This window comes from Ursus americanus, chromosome 23 (genome assembly GCF_024610735.1).
Source record: "Ursus americanus isolate L20-20 chromosome 23, mUrsAme1.1.p, whole genome shotgun sequence".
NCBI classification, from domain to species: Eukaryota; Metazoa; Chordata; class Mammalia; order Carnivora; family Ursidae; genus Ursus; species Ursus americanus.
In genome coordinates, this window is record NC_142149.1 from 17,449,863 (window position 1) to 17,476,347 (window position 26,485).

General features: G+C 52.6%; 1 protein-coding gene and 1 long non-coding RNA gene across 6 annotated transcripts; one reads left to right on the top strand and one right to left on the bottom strand.

Annotated features, from left to right (window-relative positions):
- On the top strand, positions 1 to 26,309 carry DCAKD (dephospho-CoA kinase domain containing). Of its 4 annotated transcripts, none has more exons than XM_045814103.2 (5): positions 1 to 208; positions 17,850 to 18,064; positions 18,443 to 18,646; positions 21,958 to 22,045; positions 25,017 to 26,309. In XM_045814103.2, exons 2-5 carry the CDS (start codon positions 17,953 to 17,955, stop codon positions 25,306 to 25,308), a joined length of 696 nt encoding a protein of 231 aa, XP_045670059.2. In that variant the 5' UTR covers positions 1 to 208; positions 17,850 to 17,952; the 3' UTR covers positions 25,309 to 26,309. The 4 variants fall into 4 exon arrangements, with proteins under 4 accessions (XP_045670059.2, XP_045670061.2, XP_045670060.2 ...); XM_045814105.2 differs by having other exon boundaries at positions 17,854 to 18,064; XM_045814104.2 differs by lacking the exon at positions 1 to 208 and adding an exon at positions 6,353 to 6,455.
- LOC148107941 (uncharacterized) lies at positions 13,337 to 22,172 on the bottom strand. 2 transcript variants are annotated; one of them, XR_015721274.1, is made up of 3 exons: positions 22,091 to 22,172; positions 15,173 to 16,228; positions 13,337 to 14,144 (listed from the first exon to the last, which is right to left on the bottom strand). It is a non-coding gene; the product is annotated as an uncharacterized LOC148107941 (long non-coding RNA). The 2 variants fall into 2 exon arrangements; XR_015721275.1 differs by lacking the exon at positions 22,091 to 22,172 and adding an exon at positions 16,835 to 17,012.
- Positions 26,310 to 26,485: the final 176 nt, after the last annotated feature.

The window sequence follows — 26,485 nt, forward strand, 5'->3', positions numbered from 1 at the left end:
TTGAGGAAAGAAGGGCCCCAAGGTTGGCGGGGCCGACGCTCCGCGACCCAGCGGCCGCGTGGCATGCTGGGAATTGTAGTTCGATGCTTGCCTAGGGTTTCGGGATGAGGCGCCAAAATCCAAGGTTTGACCTCAGCCTGCCCTTGCCAGTGTCTGGGCCATAGGTGAGCCGTTATTGGCTGCCGTTAAGGACCGTTACCATTACCGGGTAAGTAATGAGGCCTGAGGCCCGCGGGTGCTACCCACCGGGAGCCCGAATGCGTCGGGCCTTCTTGGAGAGCCTTTGCTGGGAGAAGCCAGGTTGGCTCCTGGTCGCCTTTCCTCACTCGGGACTTCAGGCGGCCCCTGGTCGTCGTGAATTCGAGGCCTCCTGGAGGCGGTGGATTGTGGTGTGCGGAGTACCGACCCTGAGCCAGGAGACCTGACTGGTCGGGCTTTGCCGCTTCTTGGCCTCCAGGTACTGGTCTCCACGAAGCTCACATAGTGTTCCTAGGACTCTCCACATCCTCTTTTTAATGAGCGCTCATATGCCAGAGTCTGGGGTAAGGCTTTTCGTATATCTCATTTAATCCTCCCAACAGCCGAGAAGATGCGTTGTATTATTATTCCCCTTAGGCACAGACGAAGAAATGTGGCCCAGATTGGGTGGTAAATCGCGCAGTCACAAAGCAAGTAAGTGGCAGAATCGGTGCACAAATTTGCATCTGTCGGCCCTTCGGCCCTCTGAATTCTTTGTCACTACAGAAGTCCCATTGTCTGCTTCATCTACCCAAGGAAATCAGTTATTTGAAAATAATGGTGACATCTTTATCTGGTTTTAGCATTAACTGAATGCTTCAGTCCCTTGGGTCTCACCCCTGTGTTTGAGTAATTGCACCTGAGTCTTGAGGCCAACGCCCAAAGACGTGGTTCCCATTTCTAGAGTTCCCATTCAGGCTGGATTGTGGGTTGTACGGGAATGACATGCTCTTATGGTCAGAGAGCTCCATGACCAAAAAAAGGGATGATCTTTGCCATTCGGAAACTCTCAGCCTGGAAAGAGGGAGAAAGTGGGAAGAAACACTTTCCATCTGACTCAGGGAAACAAAACAAAAGAGAGCTAAATATTACCAATTCTTCATTTGTCTCAGTGGTAAGTGCAGAAGTAGATATGATCCAAAGCAGCAGATAATCCCCAGTCATTTATATCTGACTTTAGAAGGGAAGGACACCCACTCAGACATCTCTCCAGGACCAAGACTGCTGTCAATATGATGTCTTCTGTGCAGCTGCAGGCCAGAGGAAGACGTCAGAGATAATACAAATAAAGCCTTACATGTGTTAGTTGGATTTAATTCTAAGTGTTTCACTTGTAGCCCATGTAACCTTGTAAAGTCGGTAGGAAAGGGGACTGGAAGAAAATTGAGCTTGCAAAAACACACACATACACACAACACAGTGATACCTGGTAGCAGAACCAGAACCCACATCTGGTTTTCTAATTCCCAACCTTGTATTTTCTTTTCTCACAGACATGCAGAGGTTAAACAAAAGCTAATGAAACATGACCAGGGCAGAGTGATTATAGGGTCGACTGTGGACCCTGCCATTCTTGTGGTTCAAAGCTTAAGAAAGACACTGCCTTGTATTTTCCTGCAAACTGAGCGGTTTTTGCTCAGTGGAGAGCCTTTCTGGGAGGGAGACAGGCAATGAGACTGTCATGTCCAAGCTCAGAATGCAAGTACCAGTCCCAAGTTCTGGAATCCAGCACCTTTGAGAATTTCAGACTTCAAAGGCACCTGAAAGGTACTTATTCCCCGCTCTCTTAGGGTCTTTCAAGTGAGAATGCTCACTTAGATTTTTGTAGAATCTGTTATTTCTCTGTAATAAAATTTAAATGTTATGTTTTTAAAAAGAAATTGAGTATAGGTGATACTTTTTAAAAATGACTACTGAAAATTGAATATTGCTACATGAGATTTTGGAATGTAAGTTTACTTTCGAGTCTATTGTCGCATTGGGACAGAAGGATCACCAAAAGCAGTACAGTGTAGAGTTTCCTAAATTGGGTCTGTGGATAGTTTCTTGGGATTCCAAGAGTTCTCATATTTGTTCCTCCCACCCCCCACCCCCCACCCTCCATAACAGAGCGCCTTCCACTTTCAGACAGTTCTCATTGGTGGAAAGTTGGCCAAGGTCTGCCTTATGGAGTCACATGGAAGCATATAATCCTGTGTCCCTCTACATAATTGTTACATATTCTTCAATTGATATCTGGTTCCCTGTTCTTTTTTCCGCGGTAGACATTCCCAGCTTCCTGAGTGCCTCATCATATGAAAATAGCAGTATTCTCCCATCTAGTTCTGCTGGCTCTTTCTATCCTCCCCGTTCTGGCAGAAGCATTCTACAAAGGCAGGTACAGCAGAGCCCAAGGGGTGACTGAGGATTGTGCCTGTGAAACTGCGGATTCTGGAATTTACTTCTACTGTGGATACCTCTGTTATCCCTTCACAGTTGTTACTGGAGACAGAATATGGTGATTAAGAGAACATGATTCAGAGTCTAACCCCCTGGGTTCTAAATCCTGGTTCTGCCTCTGCCTAATGAGTGACCTTAGGCAAGTCACTTAACTTCTCTGAGCCTCAGTGCCCTCACTTAGAAAATGAGACAGTGCAGGCAAAACACTTAGTAAAGTGTCTGACATGGTCAATACCTAAGAAATTATTTCCCTTCCCAGGAAGTCAGCATTCCCTGTGATTATCAAAGAAAAACTTTCTCACAATGTCCGTCACAGATCAAGGCCCTTGCTGTACCCCCAACATATCAGAGATCCATTTCTTCTAATGGGCCTAGGAAAGCATGAGCCAGGTTGTGCCTCATTTATTCAACACCTTGGAGCACTCATCACCTGCCAGGCTCTGTGGCAGGAACTAGAGAGTGAGGGATAGAACAACACAGTCGTCCCCATCCTGGCTTCACTCCCCAAGTTGGTAACTACATAGACTCACCATTATGGTACTGTGTGTGAGAGAGTGGAAACCCTGGATGTAGGTGGAGCCTGGAGGCACCCTTGGCCTCGGGAAAGAGGTTCTGGACAAAAAGATGGCTAAGCTGAGTTTTCAAAGGGGAACCAGACAGATGGGGCGGGGGCTGGGGGAGAGTCCCGCTGCCTGAGAGGGGTGCTGTTGAGGTCCTGCAGCAAGAATTACATGAGCATTTTGGAGGTTGAGACTGGAGAGGCAGTCAGCAGTCAGACCAGGAAGGGATGTGGATGCCATGCTGAGGGGGTTGGGCTTTATCCTGAAGACTCTTGGAAGCTGCTGAAAGATTTTTAGCTGGGGAGAGAGATGATGAAATTTTTGTTGTTGAAAGATCATAATACGCAGTAGCCTGGCTGTCCTAAGTAAGAGAGTTTTTCTCCTCTGAAGAACAGGGCTAGTGTGCCCAATTGTGAATAAGGGACAGGGACATGGTCTTTGGCAGCTTCCTGTCTCCCCTGGAGCTCACTTTCACGAAGGGTCCCCTTCCTTCCTATGACAGCCCCTGACACATGGGTCTGAATGCAGTGGGTCCAGCCTTCTGTGGCTTAAATCTGTGGGATTTAAGAGCGTGCCAGCCATTCGCTGCTCAGAAGGCACTTACAGTGAAGTTGGGAAAACCAGAAAAAAATAACACGGCCTGACTGGGTATGATTAAATGAGCTAGAGAGATAAGTTAACTGAAGTTTGGGGTGGGGCAGGGGGTGCAGAACTTTGGGGCAGCATTGTTAGAAAGGGCTTCCTGAAGAAAACAGACTTTGAACTTGGCCTTGGAGGCAACTTAAGTGCCGGATCCTTCATTATAATTTCTCGGGGCAGTGTGGACCCACCCCTGAGCTGGAATCACAGCTGCAGTTTTCCTTTTTTTGTTTGTGTGGTTATACAGTTTGCAACCATTTTCTCCCACAAGACCCTGTGTTCCAGGAAGGCAGAGAATACTTTGGATTTTCCTCACCTCTGTAATCTTTGGGCCACCAAGGGATACAGAGTGGGTCCTCAATTAATATTTGTTGGATTACTTAATGTATGAATGAATAGTGAGAAGGGTTAAAGGCTTCAGGTGTGGAAACGTTAGAGGGAAAGGGCAGAGGAAGGAACACACAGTATGGTGACCCATTGTGTTTGTAGAGCGTTTATTGCTCACAAAATGTGCTAGCACGTTGTTCCTTTGATCCCCACCATCAACTGTCTCGTTTGATGCTGTGCAATGAGCAGGGCAGGTGTTACTCCCCTTTTACAATGAGAAAACAAGAAGTTCAATGATTAGTCCGAAGTTTCACTGCTACTTAGTATGAATTCAGACTTGAACCTGGTGTTTTAACACAAAGTCTGGTGCAGTAACTAAATCACTATCCTTCTTGGCCTTTCCCAAGGGAGAACATATGGTGAGACATATGGTGAGACATATGTCTAGAGGGGTGATTGCGGCCAGGTCACAGAAGGCCTTAAGTTTCAGGCTAAGAAGTTTGGACTTTATCTTCCAGCTGGTGACAACCTATGGGAGTTTTGTTTTTTTTTTTAAGCTGTTTAATAAAGGATAAATATTAATGGTATTTGTAAGGTACGGTATAAATTTAATTGCATATTAATATTTATTTAAAATAAACATACAGAAAGTAAGTTTAATTTTAAGAACCAAGAGTCAAAGACCCAGGAGTCAAAGGAGTCATCTCTCTCGGACTCAGAGGGTTGTTCATCAAACAACTTGAAGCAGCACCATATTCCATGTATTGTGCTTAATGCCAAGGACAGAGAGGTGACTGAGATGCAGATCATTGTCAGGATGAAGTGAGAGCATGTAAGCAGCTAGAGCCAGTTTATTATTGATATCCTGAATAAAAGAGCATATGTGTTTGAGCCGAAAAAAATCCTTGATGGCATCACCTCCAAACTGCCAAGTAGAGCTTCAGTTCCAAAGATATACCTGGGTTGAAGGCCCTGCAGCATCCTTCAGCCTCTCCTCTGGGATCATCCCAGCAGAGATGCAGAGTCGCAGCTGCCGTTGGCCCATTGGATCACAAGGATGCCTACCTAAAAGACAAGGCCCTGGCCTGTACACCAATGCTCACAATACTGTAAGGCAGCGTCTGGGAAAAGCAGGATCATCTGCAGGGGGTTTCCTAACAATATGCCCCAAGAAGAGCTTGATAATTTGAGAGAGGGGAAGGTATATTCCTATCTCTGTCATTGCCATGGCAGCCAGGGTTACTGATGGGAGTTGTGTATCCCTCTAATAGGTCAGGAGTAGGGAAAAGGTCGAGAACCACAAAGCTAGGTTACCTGTAAATTGTTTGATGCAAGAAGGAAACAGGGCCATTAAATCTGGCCTTATGGAATAGGAATTAGAATTGTTCTGCATGTTGCCACAGATTAGAACTAGGGGAGATATTGTATTACCTAACGAAAAACTTTCTATCAGGACTGGACTTCAAAGTTGGACAGCATGAAGCTCTCATGAAAAACAGTTCCCTGACACTGGGTGTGGCCAAGATCAGACCCCAGAGATGATGTAGAGGAGATTCGAACACTGGACTGGTGTTTGGATGAAATGGGCCCTTTGATCATGAGATGCCAGTCTATTTATCGGGTGATGGCAGCCGGTGCCGTTGACATTAAGGAGAAAGGTTTCGGGTCAGAGAAAGATGTTGCATTACTTCGTTCTTCAATGTATCGGATCCCTACTGTGCTGGGCACTGTTCTAGGCACTGGGGATATTCGCGGTGAAGATAGACAAGATTCCTACCATATAGAAAGCAGAAAGCAGAGGTACAGTTTAGGGAGAGGGAAAGGAAGCAGGGTAATTAAGGGCCACTTACTACTTGTAAGGTACCATTAGATGTTTTTTATGTATTCCTAATGCTTTCAACAAACAGCGTAGTAGCAATTCTCCCCACTTTAATAGCGGAGACGGGGTGAGAGGCTGAGTGACTTGCTGGGCTTGCACGGACAGAATGAGCTCTACAGCCAACTGGCACTCTAAGAGAGCAAACGGATTAACCTCTGAAAATCAGTTTCCTCTTGTGTGAAATGGGGACGGTGACAGGCTCCACCTGTGAAAATTCAATGAGCTAATGCCTACAGAGTGCTCTTAGGACCTGGCGGGTTGAAGGCGCTCAGTTACCTGCCGTAGCGACTGCCAGGAGCTGCACAACTAGACATGGCCAAGGCCTGAATTTGAAGCTAGGGCTTTCCAGGTTGTGTTGTTGTTTTTCCCTCGGCGTGGGAGGGCTTACGATCCGAAGGGGCACTAACCCCCCGACGCCCACCATGCCCAGCGCGCGGCGACGGCGCACCTTCCCCGCCCGCCCTTTCCGCCGGCCGGACGTCCGGTCCACGTGCGCGCGCCCCCGAGGCCCCGCCTGCCCGCCGGGAGCCACCCAGTAAGCGCCGCTGAGATTGGGCGAGCGGCGGCGGCCCGGGCCGGGTCAGAGGCCTCGGGTACGTAGCGCGCCGCGCGGGCCGGCGGGGGAAACGGCCGGACCCGGGCGAGTGGGGGCGGGCGGGAGGGGGGGCGTCCCGGGGCTGCTCTGTCCCAGGGCCTGTGTCCGCCCCCGAAGCCCCGCGTCCCGGCGCCGGGCCTGGCTCTGGGCGCTGAGAACACGCCCGAGGCGCACCGGTCGTGCAGCGCGGTGGGACGGGCAGTGCGCGCCTTGTTTTTTCAAACCTCGGCTACAATTTGTTGAGCACATACTATGTAGCAGCCGCTGGGTCAGACGCGTCGACATCCATGGCTCGTTGCCTTGACAGCAACCTTACTAAGCAAGGTGTTATTTTCCCTGTTTTACAGCTGTGGAAATGGAGAAAGGTTTACTGCTAGACTTGTGGCAGAAATCGTGGTTTCAAACGCAGGTTCAGTCCAAAGCCACTATGCTTCAGAACTTTGTGGTCAGATCTGTTTTATTTTTGAATCCAGCGTCTGCCCTTTCCAGTTTTGTGAAAATGCGTATGATACTTATCTCATAGGGTAGATTAAAAGTGCTTCGCTGGGTACTGCTGTTTTGCTGAGTGGTCATCTCCATCTTTCAGACAAGGCTTCACCTCCACTTTCCTTCTTCCCAGAAGGCTGAACTGGTTATCACATTTTAGGGAAGACCCGCCCCCCCGCCAGGCCTGGGTGGCAGCGTGGGATTCCCACTCATCGTAAAGAGGGCTGCCTGGCCACCAACTTTTCGTCCTTCCCCAGGTTCCCAAATGGAGATATTGGCACCTCTGTCGTTGAGTTTGCTTATGAAGTTTTATTTCTCCCTTAGTTATGGGAAAATTAGCACCCGAATGAACCTTGACATTAAGTCCTAATTTTAAAGACGAGGAAATGGAAGCCTTTGAACATAGGTTTTGGGGGGGGGGGGCGCTTTGGTTGGGGGGAGGGTAATGGCTGATTTTACCAGAATAAATCAGATGGATTTGGTGGGGTGCCAACCTAGGTCTTGGGCAATGCTAGAGACTGATGAATAGAAAGTAGACAGGCCGTTTGGGGTGGTTTTCTCTTTGCAGGGCCGTAAATTCCCACCGGATCCTCTTCTGTCTTGTGCAAGGTCTGAATTCGTCCTCCTGAGTAATATGTTTCAAGGGTTCAGATCCTTTCTTGGTGCCTTGCCTTAGGAGAAAAGATTAGGGCTGGTAACTGAAGGCAGGCAAGCAGTGAACTTCGGTTTGTTTCGAAAACGTCCCCACTGGCATGTTTTTAGATCGCTAAAAATTTTCTCTGACATTTGCAAAGGATGTGATTTCTGGTTAATTGTAAATATTAGACACTTTAAAAATGAAACTGTTATATCAGGCATGTAAATCTGCAATGGGATCTCAATACTATAGTGATTTGATTTCCCTTATCCTTTGAAAAAATATATACAAACCAGTTTAGCCTTTGAAATTTTACATTGCTGTTTTTCTTCCTTCAACTTCTATTTCTACCTAATTTCCTCCCCAGAATTTTTTTCTAATATGATACATTTTATGCTTGAAAGCCTTTGGTTTGTCATCCTACCTCTCTGCAAAAACAACAAAAAAATTAAAACTAAAACATTTTTGAAAATTGTCTTGTGGTCATAATATTAAACAATTTCTCTTGGATTGAGTTTTTATCGTAAAATATACAGTTGATCAAGACACCTGGTTTTGATCAGCTGTCAAACGTAAGTTTTATTTGAAATGCTTCTGTTAATAAGCTAGGTGGAACTTTTTAAAGTTCATGTGTGTGCCGTGTATATTTGCCAGAATGAGCAGAGCTTTTATTTGTGGCACTGAAAAAGTTGGTTCGTGTAAATAAATACGTAGGACTTGAAGGCATTTTGTTGTGGTAATACTACTCAATGCTTTGTACGCCCTCTGTGTTATGGGCCAAAAAAATCACAGTGATGTGTCATTGAAATAAATTATTAATGACCTGCCAGCAGACAGTTCTTCTAGGTCCTCCTTGAACTTTATTGAAGGCAAAGATTTGGAAACCACCTGACTCAGCAGGAGCCTTTGTTACGAGGTCACTGTAGGCAGGCACAGCCTCGGCATGAATACTGATGTTTCCAAGTCCCCCTTTGTGGTGCCAGGGGAATTTTGCACTAGGGACAGTGCACCTTAGTAAGATTTTGGCATGGCTGGGTAGTTGTGCCTTTCTTTGAAACCTGGGAGATGGGAGAGGGTAAAGGGAGACCCGGGAAGGGAGAGGATGCAGGCATGTTCCAAAGCTGGTCTGTTCCCATTGGTGGAGGTGGTGGGCATTGAGTGGGAAATGTATTCCTCCTACACTGTGCCTTTGTGCCCCTTGGAAGATCTTCAAGCATGCCCCAGGCATCCTGGAACTATCACGCACAAATGTCTAACTTCTTTTAGCTTCCATTTCTTCACCTTTAGAATGGGCGTAAACCAAAGAACTGACTTCCCTGGGTGATTGTGCTGATCAGATGGGTTGGGGGATGTCCCTGGCACATAGACAGTGCTCAAATGGTGGGCAGCTACTCTTTTTTTTTTTTAAGATTTTATTTATTTATTTTAGAGAGCATGCAAGTGCGGGCGAGAGTGGGGGTATAGTGGGGGAGGGAGAGGAAGAGGGAAAGAACCCCAAGCAGATTCTGTAGACTCTTGCACTGAGCTGCGAGCGCCCCCCCCCCACAATACACATACACAGGGCTCCATCCCACGACCCTGAGACCATGACCCCAGCCGAAACCACTGGCCACTTAACCGACTGAGCCACCCAGGCCGTGCAGCTACTCTTATATTCTAGTGTCCTCCCTAATGGACACCTTGCCTTCCTAGGCACTCTCTGCCTCAGTTTCCTCATCTGTGAGTCCAAGATATTGTCAGCCCAGAAATGTAGGGGTGGGAGTGATGCGGAAAAGGTTTTGTGGTTCTCATAGTAGGTTTTCTGAAGCAGTTATGCTGTTATTTTAAAATAGTTTTGAGGGGCCCCTGGGTAGTTCAGTTAAGTGTCTGACTTCTGCTCAGGTCATGATCTCAGGGTCCTGGGATCGAGCCCCATGTTGAGCCCTGAATCAGGCTCTGTGCTCAGCGGGGAGTCTGCTTCTCCTTCTCCCGGCTCATTTGCACATGCACGCTCTCTCTCTCTCAAATAAATAAAATCTTAAAAATAATAAAAATAAAATAGTTAATGTTGAGTTCCTGCTTACCTATGAGCTGGACATTTTTCTGTGTTTTATGTATTCATTCAACAGATGTTTCTGAGGCCCTTCTATTTGTCAGGCCCTGTTTTCAGCACCTTGGGTACAGTAGTGCCCAGATTCTGGGGTGAGGCAGATTACAATAGATGAACACATGAATATGTAATACGTTGGGTAGTGGCAAGTGGGTAAGTGCTATGAAGAAGAGTGGAACAGTGAGGAGACGAGAGAGAGTGAAGTGAGGGTGCTATTTTATATATTCAGGACAGTTTCTGATAGGGCGATGGTTGGGCAGAGGAAGGCGTAAGCTGTGCAGCGCCCTGGGGGAAGAGCTTTCCATATGGAAGGAACAATAATATCCACAGACCCAAGGTGGGAGTATGCTCGGCATAGTCAAGGAGCAGCAAGGCGACCAGTGTGTCTGGAGGGCTGAGGTCAAGGGGGAGAGTGGTAGGAGGTGCTGGGAACAGAGACGACTGCGTCCATCGTGAAGCCCCTGTAGGACCCTGGAAGGACTTGGCTCGTGCTCTAGAGGAACCATTAGAGGGTTTTGAGCAGAGGGTGAAATGATTGGACTTGCATTTTTATTTATTTATTTTTAAAGATTTTATTTTATTATTTATTTGACAGAGACAGCAGCGAGAGAGGGAACACAAGCGGGGGAGTGGGAGAGGAAGAAGCAGGCTCCCAGCAGAAGAGCCTGATGTGGGGCTCGATCCCAGAATGCTGGGATCACACCCTGAGCCGAAGGCAGACGCTTAACGACTGCGCCACCCAGGCGCCCCTGGACTTGCATTTTTAAAGGCTCACACTTGCTGCTGTATCATGAGCAGACGGTTGGGGAGCAAAGGTGGCAGCCAGGAAATCGCTCAGAGGCCACTGCAGTACCCCAGGAGCAAGACGGTTGTAGGAGGACCCAGCAATGTCTCCCTGGGGTGTGAAGGTAGCCAAGAGCACAGCCAGCAGGGGGCGCTAGTGGGTGGGATGAAGATTGTGAGCCAGGAGCCAGGACACCAAAGTTTTTGGCCTGAGCAACTGAGAGGGTGAAGATGCCCTTTGGAGAAGTGGAGTAGATTGCAGTGACTGTGATGTGTCACACACTGAGTTGGGGAAGATGGGGTGACCATGACATATGTCACCTCATTCAATCCTGACAAAACCCACAAGTCGTCATTATTAATCACATTTTATATGCAAGGAAATAAGCCCACAATGCTGAAGTTGCCCAAGGCCACACAGCTAGTTAGGGGACAGAGCTGAGATCCCAGCTGAGGCCCCTGTGACTCTGAAGCCCCTGAGAGTTGGCTTTCGCTGTGATCCTTCTTCTGCATAAGCACCAGCTTAGTAGTCCAATGCAAACAACCTCCCTGCCCACCCATAAAGGCTCCCTGGACTGAGGGTTTGTGCTTGGAGAGTGCTCTGGAAGAGCACCTGTTCCCTCCCCTTCCCTTGGTGTTGGCCAGGAAAACGGAGAGGGACTTAACCGCCAACACCCTCTCTTGTGGCTCCCTCCAGGTAATTGGCAGCTTGGAGGAGGTAGTGACTTAATAGGCCTAGCAGACGAGAACTTGCACTGAGCTTTAAACAGCAGCCTCTCCCCAATAATGAAAGATTAGGAGTGGGGAAACCGTAGATAAAAATAGCACTTACTAGTTAACTGGAAAACAATATATTTTTGCAACCACTGGTTCCACGAGAAAATAATTGGGTCCCAAGGCAGGGAATGACTCGTTTTCATGAATGATTATATTGATCATTGGAGCAAAATGGATACATCCCCTTTGGAAAGCTGTTCGAAGAAGCGTCTCGCAGGTCAGGCATGCCCAGTATGAAATCCTGGGAGACTGCAGGAGGAGGAGGAGGAGGAAAGGGAGCTGCAGGCTAATGAGGGAGCCAGGACCTGCCCCCACCCCCACCCCGGCACAGGCAGGTTGGGGCTGCTGATTAAGGAATGCAGAGCAACAGAACGTGGTTCCAAGTTAAGTCCTGAGCTCTCCCAAGGGAGGAAAGAAAGAGTGTCCATTCAGGTATCGGTTTCTTATTCTCTTTAACCCATGGGATGTTTTGTTTGTTTCCTCCCCACCCCAGGAGGGATCTACTATCCTCAGGCAGCATGTTCTCATGGAAAAGGGAGCAGGCTGGGAGGTTGGTTCCAGCCTCCCCCTTGCCACTGACAGGAGAATGTGACCCCAGGTATTTTCTCTCCCCTTCCCTGGTCATGGACTCCTTCAGCTGTTCATTCTGTAAAGAGCTTTCAAACCCCTTCTCCTAACTGACAGGGAGCCTTGGTGAGTGCTTGGCAGAAGTGTGCCAGGCACTTAGAATGAAACACTTTGATGTACGATCTCTTCTACTCTTCACAGCCACTCGGGGTAGGTGCCATTAGCTCCATTTCACAGATGAAGAAACCCAATCAACGAAAGGTTAAGTAACTTGACCAGTATCGCTCACCTGGTACATGACGGGTAGACATTGGGCACTATGCTAGATGCCGGAGACAAAGGGCTGCGAGCGACATGGCTCGTGATCTCGTGGAGCTTGTTTTATTTAACACATTGAAAGCAGTCACACAAACACAGTGGGTACAGGGAAGGAGAAGAATGGTGCAGAGAGAGGTCAGGGGCCTGATTTGAGGTGGGGGTTGGATGAGGCTGCTCTGAGTGGAGCTATGATGTTCCCTCTTGCTGATTTCAGGTCCTTGCTTAGACCTCCCTGGTCCTGATTTAAGACGACGACCGCTGAGGCACCTGGGTGGCTCCATCGGTTAAGCGTCTGACTCTTGGTTTCAGTTCAGGTCATGATCTCGGGGTCATGAGATCAAGCCCTGCGTTGGGCTCTGCACTCAGCGTGGTGTCTGCTTCAAATTCTCTGCCTTTCCCACTGCCCCTTCCCCCACTTGTGCACATCCTCTCTCTCTCCCTCTCTCTCTAATAAATAAAATCTTTTTTTTAAAAAAATTTTATTTATTTATTTGACAGAGATAGAGACAGCCAGCGAGAGAGGGAACACAAGCAGGGGGAGCGGGAGAGGAAGAAGCAGGCTCATAGCTGAAGAGCCTGATGTGGGGCTCGATCCCATAACGCCGGGATCACGCCCTGAGCCGAAGGCAGGCGCTTAACCGCTGTGCCACCCAGGCGCCCCTCTAATAAATAAAATCTTAAAAAAAAAGACAGTGAGCCCCATTGCTCTTGATATGATCCCCCACTGACATCAGCATACATATTTTGAGTTTATTATTTACACCCTTGCCCCACCCCCCGCCTCCCACAGTACAGTGTGGGCTTTGCTTGGAGAGGGCTGGCACTCTGAGCAGTGTCTGGTGCCTGATTGACTAAAGGAATGAATGCAGAATAAACCTAGGGAAGTTAGCCAGGAAGTGAGCGTGGTGGCAGGAGGAACAGCATAGCACCTGGAAGCTCTGAGGTGGGAAAGAGCCTGAATATTCAGGGACAGAAAGCAGGCATGCAAGGCATGGCCCAGGTTCCTTGACGGGGCGGGGGGGGGGGGGGGAGCAGAGATGTCGAAGGTGGGTAGGTTACATGGGGCCCAGAGGCTTCTGTGAGAAGGTGAGAAGCCAGGAGGATAGGAGAAGAGGGAAGAAGGCAGTGAAGGTTTTAAGCAGGGGAGTGACATGATCAGAAGTTCACTTGAAGCCATGACCCTGGCCATTTTGGGAAAGTCCAGGTAAGGGGTGGAGGGTGGAGTTAAGAAGCCACTGGACAGGTCTGGGTGCAGGGGATGGGACTTAGGTTTTTAGGGTAGGCCTAGTGGGGTCAGAACTAGGACAGACAGCAAGGTGGTAGTGGGGTTTTGTGTCTGGAGACCTATGGAGCAGCCTACTCTCATTTTTCCCTAAGAAACACCACCAGAGAAGATTCCAAGAGAGACATTTTTTTTTTAAGATTTTATTTTTAAGTAATCTCTACACCCCACGTGGGGCTCAAACTCATAACCCCAAGACCAAGAGTCGCACACGCTCCACTGACTTATTCAGGCAGGCGCCCCAAAACTGTTCTTCCTTGAATGTTCCTTGAACAGTCTCTGGGCTGTTGGTGCCCAAGAGGTAAACAATGAAAGGCGGTTTGGGGAAGCTCAATGAGAGGGACCCCCCATTTACAGAGCACAGTGGCATTCGCTCCTCACTTCACAGACTGCAGACCCCACCTCTGTGACTCAAGTCCCGACCCTTTTCTTCACACCCTGCTGTCTTTCCCCTGACAGGGAGAGTGAGGGAGAAGAAAGGATTTGGAGGTGGCCCCCCTGGGACTGGAGGCCCGCCTTGGCTGACGAAGCCAGGCCTGGGATCCTTTCCCAGAATCCAGCTTCCATTTCTCTTGTGCTGGGCATTCGCCTTCTCTGTTACCATGGGACTCGGGGTCATCCTTCCTCCGCCAGCCAAGCCAGCTCTGGGAACAGCTTTTGGTATTGAGGAGGAGGATTCCCGGGCCACCAGCGGTCTCATCATTCATTGGTCCCCCAGGCGAACATCTCCTGACAGCTCTGGGAAGTGCTGCACCACAAAAGGGAGGAAGAGAGCCCCAGTTAGCATCAGCCCCGGGCTCGCAGGTGTGGAGACTGAGGGTCAGACAGAGGCAGGTACTTGAGGGATCAGCTTTTTGTCATTTATGGAGCACTTACCGCCCTTGGCCAGGCTGGTGGAAGGCTACCCCTGTCCCATAGTTTTATAGCTGAGTGCAGAGAGACTGGGACCCAGGCTTCTTGACTTAGAGTCTATAAGCTTCCATTTTATTTTTATTATTTTTTTAAAGGTTTTATTTATTTGACAGCACACAAGAAGGGGGAGCAGCAGGCAGAGAGAGAGGGAGAAGCAGGCTCCCCGCCAAGTGGGGAGCCCAATGCGGGGCTCGATCCCAGGACCCTGGGATCATGACCTGAGCCGAAGGCAGACACTTAGCCGACTGAGCCACCCAGGCGCTCCTAACCTTCCACTTTAGCAGCAGTTCTGGTGCCCAGCTGGCTGGGACAGGAGGGTGGAGCCTGGGTTTCTGTACCTTTTCTGCAGTTCCGTGGGGGATTCAGATCAGGGCCCGGTTTGGGAGTTGCTGTGAGGTTCCCACTGCCTGCGTGTAAATGGTGGTGGAATGAGGGGAAGCGAGCAGATTGCAGAGGACTTTGGAGCAGGAGCAGGGTCCGCGGCACAGGCTACCAGAGGTGGTCACTACTGCCTGGGTCTCCCTGGGGAGGAGCTGCCGGACAGGGCTGGGTGAGTCTTAGGGGCAGTCGGAACCTCAGCCTTCGTTTCCTCCTCGCTAAGCCTTGAGGGGACGTGGGCTCTTGCTAGCTGCAGCTCCCGCCTTGGGCAGGTCCAGGAGCAGGACTGTGAGTGGGTCCGCACGCACACACGCATGCACGCACACGTGCATACGTGCACATACACATATGCACACGCACGCACACGCATGCACACATACACATACATGCACACATGCATGCACACGCATGCACATGCACGCACATACGCGTGCACACACACACACCCAGACCCAGGGTGAGTCCCGTGTGATCACTCTGGCTCACCTGTTGCTGCTCTGTTCTTGGCTGCTTTCATTTGTGACTGTGTCTCCCTCCAGTTTCCCTGAGAGGCAAGACCTGAGTGTTCCTTTGGTTCCCCGAGAGGTCCCCGAGGCGGAGCTGCAAGGCCCAGAGGAGCGCAGTCCGTGGTTAGCGGAGGGATGAGTTATGCACGGCTTGCTGGACGGGAACAGCTGTTATCTGTCCAGGCCCTTTCAGCCAGGGGCCCAGGGCCTCCCAGGACATGTGCTCCTCCATCCCCTTGGCCTTCCTGACAGAGGCCAAGCAGCTGTCGGTCTGTTTCCACAGATGGTCGCCCAAAGCACGGAGAAGGGAAGATACTCATTAAGCTACCCCGCGAGTCTGGGGCCGAGCTGAGCCTGGAATTGACATCTGGGCTCTGGTTGCTGTCCATAAGACCTACCCCCTGTTCTGCGGAGGGAAGACACCCATATGACCGTCTAGAAGTCATTTCTCTTTGGCTCTGAATGGATTTGCCTAGAGCCATATTCACCGTCCTTATTTTCTTTTAAAGATAAATTAATTTTTCATTTCCTGAGTATGTTAAGGCAGGAGTCTAGACTCAGAGGTGGGAGCCCTGAATTCATTTCAGGCTCCACTAATGGCTGTGGCCCTGGGTAAGTCCCTTGCTCTCTGCGGTCCTTAATCGCCTCACTGGAAGTGAAGAGTTAGAGTCGATTCCAAGCCTGTGACACAGCAGAGCTGCTCCATCGCCAGAGATTCTGACTCAGTGTGTCGGGGGAGGGGTCCTGGTCCTGTGAACGGGCAGGAGCTGAGGCCACCTGCCCCGCTAGGCCCCTTCAGCCAAGTCTGGCGAAGTTGGGTGCCCAGGTGACAGCAGCTTGCTTTCCACAGTGAGGGGCCAGGGCCTCGTTAGAGAATTGGCCCTTGCCCCTTCCGTCCGCCACCGCCTCTTCTCAGGCTCCACTCCCATTCTTCCAGATTGGTCTGCAGTGGAGAGGCAAGCTCACGGCTTTGGGGACAACAGGACAGAGCTGGGGTTACAGTGCTGTTGCTGGACTTTCCATTTCAAAGCTTCAGCTGAGTGAACAAAAAACAATAATTATTTTTTGACAACTGAACCTCATCCTTAAGTCCTCTCTGTGTCAACTGGAGGGAGACCACCTGGGGGCGACCCCAGGCTCACAGAGGTTGAGGAGAAATGCTTCGCAAATGGTCTAATAATTGAGTTAGGTCCCTCCATGTGGATGATGACTCTGGTGGGTATTCTCCTCTTTCCTCCCCTGGCTGCCCTGGGAGAACAAACCTGGGCAGATTTAACCTTCTGGGTTGGTCCCCCCCACCCACCCACATCCGAGCAGCTGCCTCCCCCTGTCACTTGGTGTGTCCTCAGGGGAGGCAAACTCATTTTGGCATAAGCTCAAGCAAAGTGTAATTAGGACAGTAAATCTGCCATTTTACAAAAAAAAAAAAAAAAAAAAAAAAGTCCCGTGACAGATTTCAAGGTCCTGGAGAAGTGATTTGATGCTGAGGGAGGGATGGGAGAGACTTGGCCTTCCATTTAATTTCTCCCAGCCTGGGAGCCAAGTCCCAGACATGGTAACCCTGGTCACTACAGAAAATGCAACGTGACTTTAAACAAGTCTTTTGTGAGATAGTCTGAGGCAGTAAGAATGGGGACGTTACTTCACGAGTGTCTGTTTTAGTCTCCGTGCCGTGCGGTGTGGCTTCGGCGCCCGCCTTCCATCCCACGTCTCCGTCCTCACTTCTCCTCCTGGACATTCTCCGTGGAAATGGCAGTGTCCCGAGGGCTTCAGATAGATGCATTTTCTCATTCGGTCTGCAAACAGCCTAAGGAGATAGGTTCCGTCACCCCCATTTTATGGATGAGAACACTGAGGTTCCGAGAGACAGGCGACTTGCCCAGGGCCACACAGCATCGTACGTGGAGAAACTGGGCCTGAAGAGGCCCCGGCTCCTAACCTCTGCTGCGCTGCTATGCTCGGTCTGAGAGCCGCCACCCCCACGCCAAGCTCAAGAGTTCCCTCCCGCAGCCTGTCATCCTTCCCGCAGAGTGCTCCCCGCCTCACAGTCCTCCCCGGCAAGATCCGCACTCCTCTAAACCTCAGGCCTCCTGGCCCCCCAGCCACCGCTTCCTCTGAGCTCCGCATCTTGGCCACTTCTGGTTGAGGAGGGAGGATTCTTCTCGGTCTAGACTAGCCGCCCAGTCAGTGCTGGTGCCGGGGGGGTTGGGCAGGCAGGACATTCTTCCCCGTGAGCCTCAGCGTCCCAGACTACAAAGTGAAGGCCGGAAGGGGTGCTCTGTGGGCACCTGGCAAGGGCCTTGGGTTCACCACAGAGGGACAGGTGTCCCCTTCCTACTCGAAATTTGCCTGCAACCGGGTACTGCTTCCTCCAGAAAGTATTCTGCTTAACAGCACCTGACCTTGTTCTGCTTACTCAGCGTTTTGATTGCTAAATTTATACACTGCTGGTTTGCCTTGTTTATGAATGTTTTCTAAAGACTACTGGAGGCCCGTCCTGAAAGAGTTTTTCTATCTTAGGATGGAGAGTTTCCCAAGCTCAGAGCTCCACTCTGCCCGGGCAGACTGCATCTCCCTTCTGTTCCTTTGTGCCATCCCCCCACCCCCACCCCCCGGCCTTCAGGGACACTCATCAGGCCTCCTGCTGTCGTCCCCAGGCAGGTCCGTGTGGGCCATCCCAACCAGCCAGGCGGGCCCTAACTCCGGTGATTCCCCGGCTCCTGGTTCGGCATTCTCGCTGGCCTCCTCTTCCCTGGGAAGATGTTTCTGGTGGGCCTCACAGGGGGCATCGCCTCGGGCAAGAGCTCGGTGATCCAGGTGTTCCAGCAGCTGGGCTGTGCGGTGATTGATGTTGACGTCATCGCCCGCCATGGTGAGTTGGGAGGGGCAGCTGGTGGATCTGTATGCAGCAGCTCCCCCGTCCCCCTTTCTGCCATCATGTCTCACCTTTTCCTAAGTCCTTTCAAGGCCTCGGAGGAGGGGAAGGCTTTCCTGTCGGCCCTGGTCTGATTGCCTGCTCCCCGCCCCTTCCCTTTCCTTGTCCCTCTCCTTCCCCTCACCCTGTGACCCACTGGAGGGGTTCCATGTGCTCTGCTCTCTTCCTCAACTGCTTTCCCTCGTCTCATTTGGTTTTTGCTCCAACTGAAAGAGACACCCGTGGGTTCCCCCCTCATTTTGCCTCTAGTCATTTGGGGGCCTCTGGCTGGGCTGGAGGCTCTAGAGAGTGACCCAGCCCCTCCTCCTGCCACAGTCGTCCAGCCAGGATACCCCGCCCACCGGCACATCGTGGAGGCCTTCGGCACTGAGGTCTTGCTGGAGAATGGTGACATCAACCGCAAGGTCCTGGGGGACCTGATCTTTAACCAGCCCGACCGGCGGCATCTGCTCAACACCATCACCCACCCGGAGATCCGCAAGGAAATGATGAAGGAGACCGTCAAGTATTTCCTCCGAGGTAAGACCCGGGGCCTGGGACAAGGGTGGGGCAGAGCCCTCTTCTTCCAGGGCCGGGGCCCTCTTCCTTTGCACAAAGGTTAGCCAGGGAGAAGGGGAGCTGGCTGGCCTGGCTGGCTAGTTCACACTATTCTTGTGCACCCCCACGCAGAGCCACGTGGCAGCCCCAGAGGAAAGGTCCGCATGTCCCTTAGCATTTAAAGAGGTTGACAATGGAGTGAGAAGAGACACTTGAGGCTTTTGAGCCACGATCCCCAGGAAGTAAGTTGATTTTTCTAGCAGGGTTGGGAGTAACAATAGCCGACAAAGAATGGAGTCTGGAGACCTGAGTTTCAGTCCTGGCCTCATAGCATCTAGCTGCGTGCCTTTGTCAAGTGAGCCAGCCTTCCCTCTGCATAGTAAGGCTAACAATGCCAACGTCGAGAAGCTATTCGGGGGACTGAGTCCACATCAGTGACTGTCCATCAGCACATGGTATAACCCGTGGTCAGAGTCAGTTTTGGTGCTGGTCGGGCTGCCTGGAAAATAAGCTTGCAGACTGGACATTGGGGAGGGCCCAGAATGGCCAGGTACAGGGCCGGGGCGGGGTGTGGGGGGGCTCCTACGAGGAGGATAGTCCTTCAGGGCTAGGCCTCGGTGGAGAGAATTAGCCTGGCGTGCACCGGGACTGTAAGAAGGGGCAGTGAAAACCGGGGTCTGTGCTCAGCTGGCAAGAACCTTTCCTGGAGGTTCTCCCAAGCTACAGCCCCGGTGCCGGCCCTGTTCTTAGGACAGTTTTGGGCCGGAGTGACCTGATCAGGTGCAGGATGGGGTCAGTCGCCACCAGTGGAGGAGCAGAGGGCAGGGGCCGGCCCGGGGCCCCTGCAGATCTGCCCGCCAGCCTCTGGCATAGGTGGCCGCCAGCCCGGGCGGCAGAATGGAAGGCTGGCCGCTTGTCTCACCACCGTCAGTCACAATGCTGAGACTTTGTTCCTGGAGGGTATGGGGGAGCCTTCTAGGTTTTCTCGTGGCTTTTGCACTGTGATCCTGGCCTTATTTTATCCTCTCACGCATCAAGTTCTCATGCGGAGTGGGAACCTCTCCCCACCCCATCTTCCTCTGGCCTGCACCTCCCTTCAGAAGGAAAGAGAGGACTTGACAGACATCCACGGTGTTGACGTCCCCCACCCCCATCCCCTTTCCCCTGCTCTGGCCGGGGCGGGAGGGGGCTCCAGGCATTGTGCCTGCTGGACCAGCTTGCCCTGTGTCTCAGGACCTTACTGCAGACCTCCCCTCCCCCTCCTCAAGGAGAGTCTCTGGACTCTTTCTGCCTTTGTCCTGCCTCTCCTGTCTGTGCGAGGACCCCTCCTGGCCCCCACCCAGGAGCGAAGCCTTCTGCCTTTCAGTCCTGCCCTTTCGCGTTTGCTCCCCGGCCAGTTGCGAATACATCTGCAGGGCTTTGAGGCGGCGGCGGCGCCTCTCCCCTTCTGAAATTAAGCAGCGGATAATGTCACCCGCTCTAAAGTTCTCCTGCTGTGTCATCCACCCAGCCTCCCCTCTCCCCAACCACCACCACTTAAATAAAAGCCAGAAAGCTCTTTTCAGCTCGATAAGGTGAAAAATGGGGACAACAGCTGTGGCTTCCACAGTCCCAGTTTTTCCCTGATGAGTATAACAAACGCGACTGTCAAGGTTGGTATAATCAAACGTCAGATAAGATCACCAGCTGTCGGGGAGGTCTCTGTGCAGGCAGACGGATGTCTTAATAGAGTCAGGATAGTTTGCAGAGCTTATCAACCAGGAGGGATGTGACAGCTGAATAGCCCTTTGCCGCTGAACCGAGGAGCTGGCCGCGAGCTCCCGAGAGGGGCCGAGGAGAAAGGACAGTGAGGGGACAGGGACGGGTGGGGCCGGAGCAGGAAAGGGAGATAAGAGGCCCAGAGAGGGTCTGGTCTTGGCTTCTGTTCTGAGCTGGGAGGGGAGCGGGAGAACTGGAATTGTGGGCACCCCTCCCTTCCAGGGAACGGTAGTAATAATAACCATCATTTATGGGGCACTTGGGAGTGTCTGGGTGAGGCGCGGAGTGGTTTACGAGCCTTCGCTCATTGGATCCTTACCGTCCTCCTGGGGGGAGGTAGCCTTCACTCACGGATGAGGTTCGTTCAGGGGCCCAAAGTCACATGGTGGGAAAGTGGGGGTGCTGCAAACCCAGGCCTGTCATCAGAGCCCATTCTCCTAACCCCCTCGTTCAACTGAAGGTTTTTCTTGGGCTTCCCGAGCAGCAGATGCTGGGGAACAGGCACCCCAGTGGCTTGGGTCATGCACCCTGTCCCCTGTGTGTGCGTCTGGCTCTGTGGTTGGAAGTGTTTGCGGTGGGACACCAGCCAAGCCAGGCAGGCATCTCTGAGCAGAGGCAGTGCCCATCCCCTTCCCTCACGGCTCCTGGATCCCTGCCAGCTTTTTGCACATACACAGGGGACACTGGCCCAAAGAGAACTAGGAGTGTGTAGCCCGTAGTGTTTGGGGGTGGGCAGCCCAGGAGCACGCCCTCTCACCGTGGGTGAGGGTACCGCCCTTGACTGGCCTTGGCCTGGTATTGGGAGGGCCAGCCAGTGCCTTTTACCGCACTGGAGTGACTTATGTTTCCTTAGTCATAACCACCCACCACCTCCCTGGCGTCCCTGCAGTCCTTGGCTGGAGGCCCGCCTCCAACGCAGAGAAGCCACCTCTCCTTCTGGGGCTATTGCCCCACCCCCATAGGAGTCTTGTGAAGAGCTGGCCGAGATCGCCATGCAGGACTCTTCTTCAGCAGGGAGCCACACTTTTGTTTTCATTTTGGGGTTTTTTTTTTGAGCAAAGATGGGTGAAGGAGGGCAGAAAGGGCCCAATTCCTCCTGGAAACTCCCCAGCCTCCTTCAACTCTGTGTCATTTCCTTGCTCATAAATAACAACCCTTTAGGTTCAAGATCAAGGCGAACCCAGCCCTTGGCACCTGCCCTGCTCACCTCACCGGCTTCGCCTCCCGTCGTGCAAGGCCTCCATGGCCGGGGCAGTAGAACCTCACAGCTCCTGGGGGCCCTCACCTCCATTCATGTTCAAGTCTCAGAAGCCCTGCCTGCATTTCAAGGCCAGTACAGATGCCCTCCCTCCTGCAAGGTCCTCCCCGATCATCCTAGGTAGGAACGACGGTCTGCAGAATGGTACCGGAACTGCTAGCGTTCAGGTTATGCCCGTCCTTGTAGGGTCTCCCCCTCCGCCAGGGAGCTCTCGCCTGACGCGGTCCTTAGTGCTGGCTTGCAGAACTGAACCGCGGGCTTCCGGCTTCTCCCCCAGGATACCGCTATGTGATTCTGGACATCCCCCTGCTGTTTGAGACCAAGCAGCTGCTCAAGTACATGGCGCACACGGTCGTGGTGTACTGGTGAGTGCGTGCGGGCCAGGCCTGGCCCTGCGGTAAAGCGCGTACCTGAGAAATGGCCCACGTTGCTTTGCCCTTACTCCGCGGGGCGACCGGGAGGCACTGGGGGTTTGGGCGGCTGTGTCCAGAACCTACAGGAAGGACTTGTGTGCCTGACCCAGATATGCTCCCAAGTAGGTGCGGGAAGTGAAGGGCCCCAGGCTTCTCTAGTTGCTTGGGAGGGGCTCCCCCTGCTGGCTATTGGGGGCACTTCAGCCCAGATGCCCTGAGCTACCACGTTGTTAATCTCTGGATCCCTTTTCCCTCCTCTAGCACTTCCCACCTTTCCAGACAGCTCCACATTTATTACTTCACTCAATTTAGCTTTTAGCATGAAGCGTTTGGGGCAGGAGCTGATATTTGTGAATTACAGAAGAGAAACTTAAGGGGGGAGTTCCTTGAGGTGGTGTCCAGGGTCCCCCCTTGGCAGCACCGATGAATGGACAGTTGCCCGGAGGGAACTGTCAGAGTCCGACTAAGGAGGGAGCTGTGTTCTCCGAATCCCTCAGGACATGGCGCAAACCAGAATCCAGGTTTGGCAAACAGAGCCAGATCAAAGCGTCAGAGAAAATGAGTCACAGTCCCAGGGGGTGAGAGAGTAGATGAGGCTGCAGGGTGTCTCTGCCTCCCAGAAACTTCCTGGATGCCACCCACAAGTGCAGCAGACACAGAGGTGGGCACTTGGCTCTGTGGGTATTTTGGGCACAGGGTGGCTCTCCGGAGACTGGTGCGTGGGAGGCTTCTAGCACAAGCGGAGGTAGGACCTGGCGTGCTGGTGCCCCGAGCTTCACCCTGCCGGCCCCCGCGGCTGCCCAGCGAGGGCTGCCATGGAAAGCCCGGTCGGAATCCGCTGAGCCTCATGGAGGGACTCCGGCATCCTCATAGCTCCCCCCACCTCACCCCAGCCCGTGTCTCCCGTGGAAACCTGCAGCCTCTCTGGCTTCTCTGTTCCCTGTCTGTGAAAGGCTTATCAGCGGAGGCCAAGCACATGCCATGAAGACTTTGCCTTGGAGTCTTAATGCAATTGGAACTTTGCACCAAGGGATCCAAAAAGGCGGGGGGTGGGGGGAGTCTTCCAGCAGAGGTGAGAACACTGGCTGTATCTGTAGTCACAGATGACCCCACGCCTGCCCTGCCTTGCGCTCTCCCTCTGGCTTGGTCTGTTCACTACGAGCAGAGAGCGCGTGGCTCCTGGCAGGTACGCTGGGTCCATAGACGAGGCCTCTTCTGCAGGAACTCCTCCAGGCCCGCTCACCAGCCAGGGGAGGCTTTGCCAGAATCCCGGGTGCTGTTCACACCTCACTTTCAGGCTTGAGAGAGAAGCCAGAGACATGGGAATGGGCGATTATTTGCTTTTCATAAAAGGGATCTACACTGTACAAAATGAAAGCTCCTCTCTTGATTCCTGTAACTATCAGACTATCCCCGGTGCGTTTGAAATAATAGGGTGCATTTACCAAAGTGTGATTATACCAAAACGGGATTATTCACATTTTTGAGAAATTTGCCAGTTGCCAAGTGTTTGGATAAAAATCCTCTTCCCACAAATAGCATCAGTCCTTGAACTAACCATAGGAGCTTCTCTCTGAGCCCCAGAAAGGGCTGTCAGGGAGCTCAGCCTTCACGTTCCAGGAAGTCCTCCTGTCTAGGCCACACCTTCTGAAGGCTATGCCCTCACAGGTGGCTCTAAGCTACCCCTGTTCACCCAGATTTCACAGCGTCCCTAAGATTCAGTCCTTGTTTTTAGCCAGGAAGGTATTGGCCCCATGACCTCGACAGGACGGTGTTCCTGTAACAAAGGAAACCAGAAGTCTGACTTACTTTTCAAGGCTGGTATAGACACCATCCTTTGACAAGTTCTTCTCTGATCGGCCAGCCAGAAATGATTTTCTGGAGCATTCTGTTCTGAACAGCACTGGAATTGACTAGTGTTCAGGTTGTGTCTGTCCCTGGAATGTGTGTCTTCACATCCCGGGAGGGCCTCTGGTCTAGGCCACACCTAAAAGGAGACCAAACTGTAGTGATCAGATCCTCTCATCTTAACAGCTGGGAAAGCTCAGGCCTAGTGGCAAAGCAGACAGCCCCCAGAGGGCAGAGCCTGCTCCCTCTTACTCCCTCTGAGGGGCTCAGGTAGCCACAGAACTAGAGAGAGGTTGGAGATGACCCCCTTCCAGAGGACAGCCTAGAGCGGGTCCTGTGTAGCCAAAGGCAAGACGGGAAGTTTCCTGGGTAAGGACTTAGGGGGTAACATCAGAGTGGGCGAAAGGCCTAGTCTTTGAATTTCCTTTGCAGTCGGGAGATGGGTGGTGTTTAGCTTAGCTTGTGATGCATCGTCCCGTCCCAAGGACCAGCTCCAGCGCTCCAGTCCTTGCTCCAAGGGGAGGCACCTTGGGGCTGGCCCGTCCTGCTGTGTCAGTGGCATCAAGCCCAGCGGCCGCTGTCTTGGCTCTCAGTGTCCAGGCTGGGGGTGGGAAGGCAAGGAGAGGGGGTCTCTGTGGTGGCTCGGGAAGCTGTTTTGGATGCAGCAGGCCCAAGCCCCAGGGGAACTACAGGAAGTGACTGGCTTGCAGGCACAAGCCTTCCAGTAAAGGTCACCCATCCAGGGACTCAGGATGTAGCTGATGCCAGATGACCAGATCTTCCCATCTTGTCACTGGGAAACCGCGGGCCTAGTGGCAAGCCAGAGAGACCCCAGATGGCGACGAGCAGCTGCTGCAGCCCTCCCCCTTCCTGTTGATGCTGAGGGACTTCTCAAGCCCATCGAGCTACGGGGGTCCTCACAAAGCGTGGGTTGAGGTGGGAGTCGCCCCCCTCCCTGGCCACTGCCCTGAAAGAGATTTGAGGGAAGGGGCTCCCCCCCCCCCGGCCCGTGACTTGCCCATGGGAGGGAGGCTGGGGCCTGCGGTCCTGAGCAACGCTCCCGCCCCGTCCTCAGTGACCGGGACACGCAGCTGGCGCGGCTGATGCAGAGGAACCACCTGAACCGGCAGGACGCAGAGGCCCGGATCGAGGCCCAGCTGCCCCTGAAGGACAAGGCCCGCATGGCCCGCCACGTCCTCGACAACTCGGGGGAGTGGAGTGTCACCAAACGCCAGGTCGTCCTCCTGCACGCCGAGCTGGAGCGCTCCCTGGAGTACCTGCCCCTGAGGCTCGGGGTCCTGACGGGGCTGGCGGGCCTTGCTGGCCTCCTCTACCTGCTCACGCGCTGCCTCCTGCCTTCGCCCTAGCCGGCGCTGCCGACACAGGAGGCCCTGGGCCTCCATGTCCTCCGAGGCTGAAGCAGGTAACAGATGCATCCCGTGTCCTCCCAAGCCCGTCAGCGCACGCACACACACACACACACACGCACTGAAGCTGGGCTGAGCCCCGCACTGGGCCGACCCTTCTTTGGAGTGCATCCTGTCTGAGGCAGAGAAAGCCCCTGTCAGTAGCTACTCTCCCCACCTTCCCTGGGGCCCCTCCCTCTGGGCCCACGCACAGCATGGTGTCCGCGATGGGGCGTGCAAGCGATGGTGGGAAACTGCTGTAAATTTCTTGGGGGTGCTGTCTCTGTGGCCATGGGCAATGTTCAAAACTGGAAGATTCCCTGGGCTTGAACCCTGTCCAAACACATGCCCCATCATGACCAAAACCTGCGTCCTGGACCAGGGAAATAATCGTGGACCAAGGGCTGCCACCTTCGGACAGGATTCTCCCCCCCAGGTCGAAGCCCTCGGCCAGAATGCAGTGAGGACTCCCTTGTTGGTAATGCGGTGGCGGGGCCTCTTGTGAGATGACCCACTGTGCCACCTTGGCATTTCTCCAGCATTCCCCATACCCACTCCCCACCTGCCACCAGTCTGCCTCCCACTCTGTGTCCTCCTCGCCCTGAACTCTTAGCAGTCCACACACATGCACGAGGCTGTCTCTTGCCTCTGGGCCTTCGCTCTGCTGTTCCCTCACCTAGGATACCTTTTGTTTTTCTGTAGCTGCATAACTCCCAGCTCAAGCACCATCTGGAGCCCCAGGCTGGGTCAGGTGCTCTGGGATAGCCTGCTGCCCCCCCACCCTCCGCCACTGTGTTTTACTTTAATCCACAGAATTGTAATCAGCCAAAAGCTGGTTGGTCTCTCCTACTAGACTGTAAGCCCTTCGAGGGCCGGGACTGTGTCTTGTTCATCTCCGTGTTCCCGGTGCAGAGCCGGACTCGCCATTGGTGCTTAATAAAGTCAAGTGTGTTGATCTGGAATGCCCCGTACTGCCATTTTTCCCCTAGCCCCGGGAACTGACTGAGGTTCCCAGACCTGGCTGATGCCATTTGGGGTTACACTTGGCCTCCTTCCATACTGAGGCCCAGGTGCCTCACTTCCCCAGGGCCCCGGAAGGTTCAGTAGCCCTGTGATGTCTCCCGAGGCCCCCGGAGGA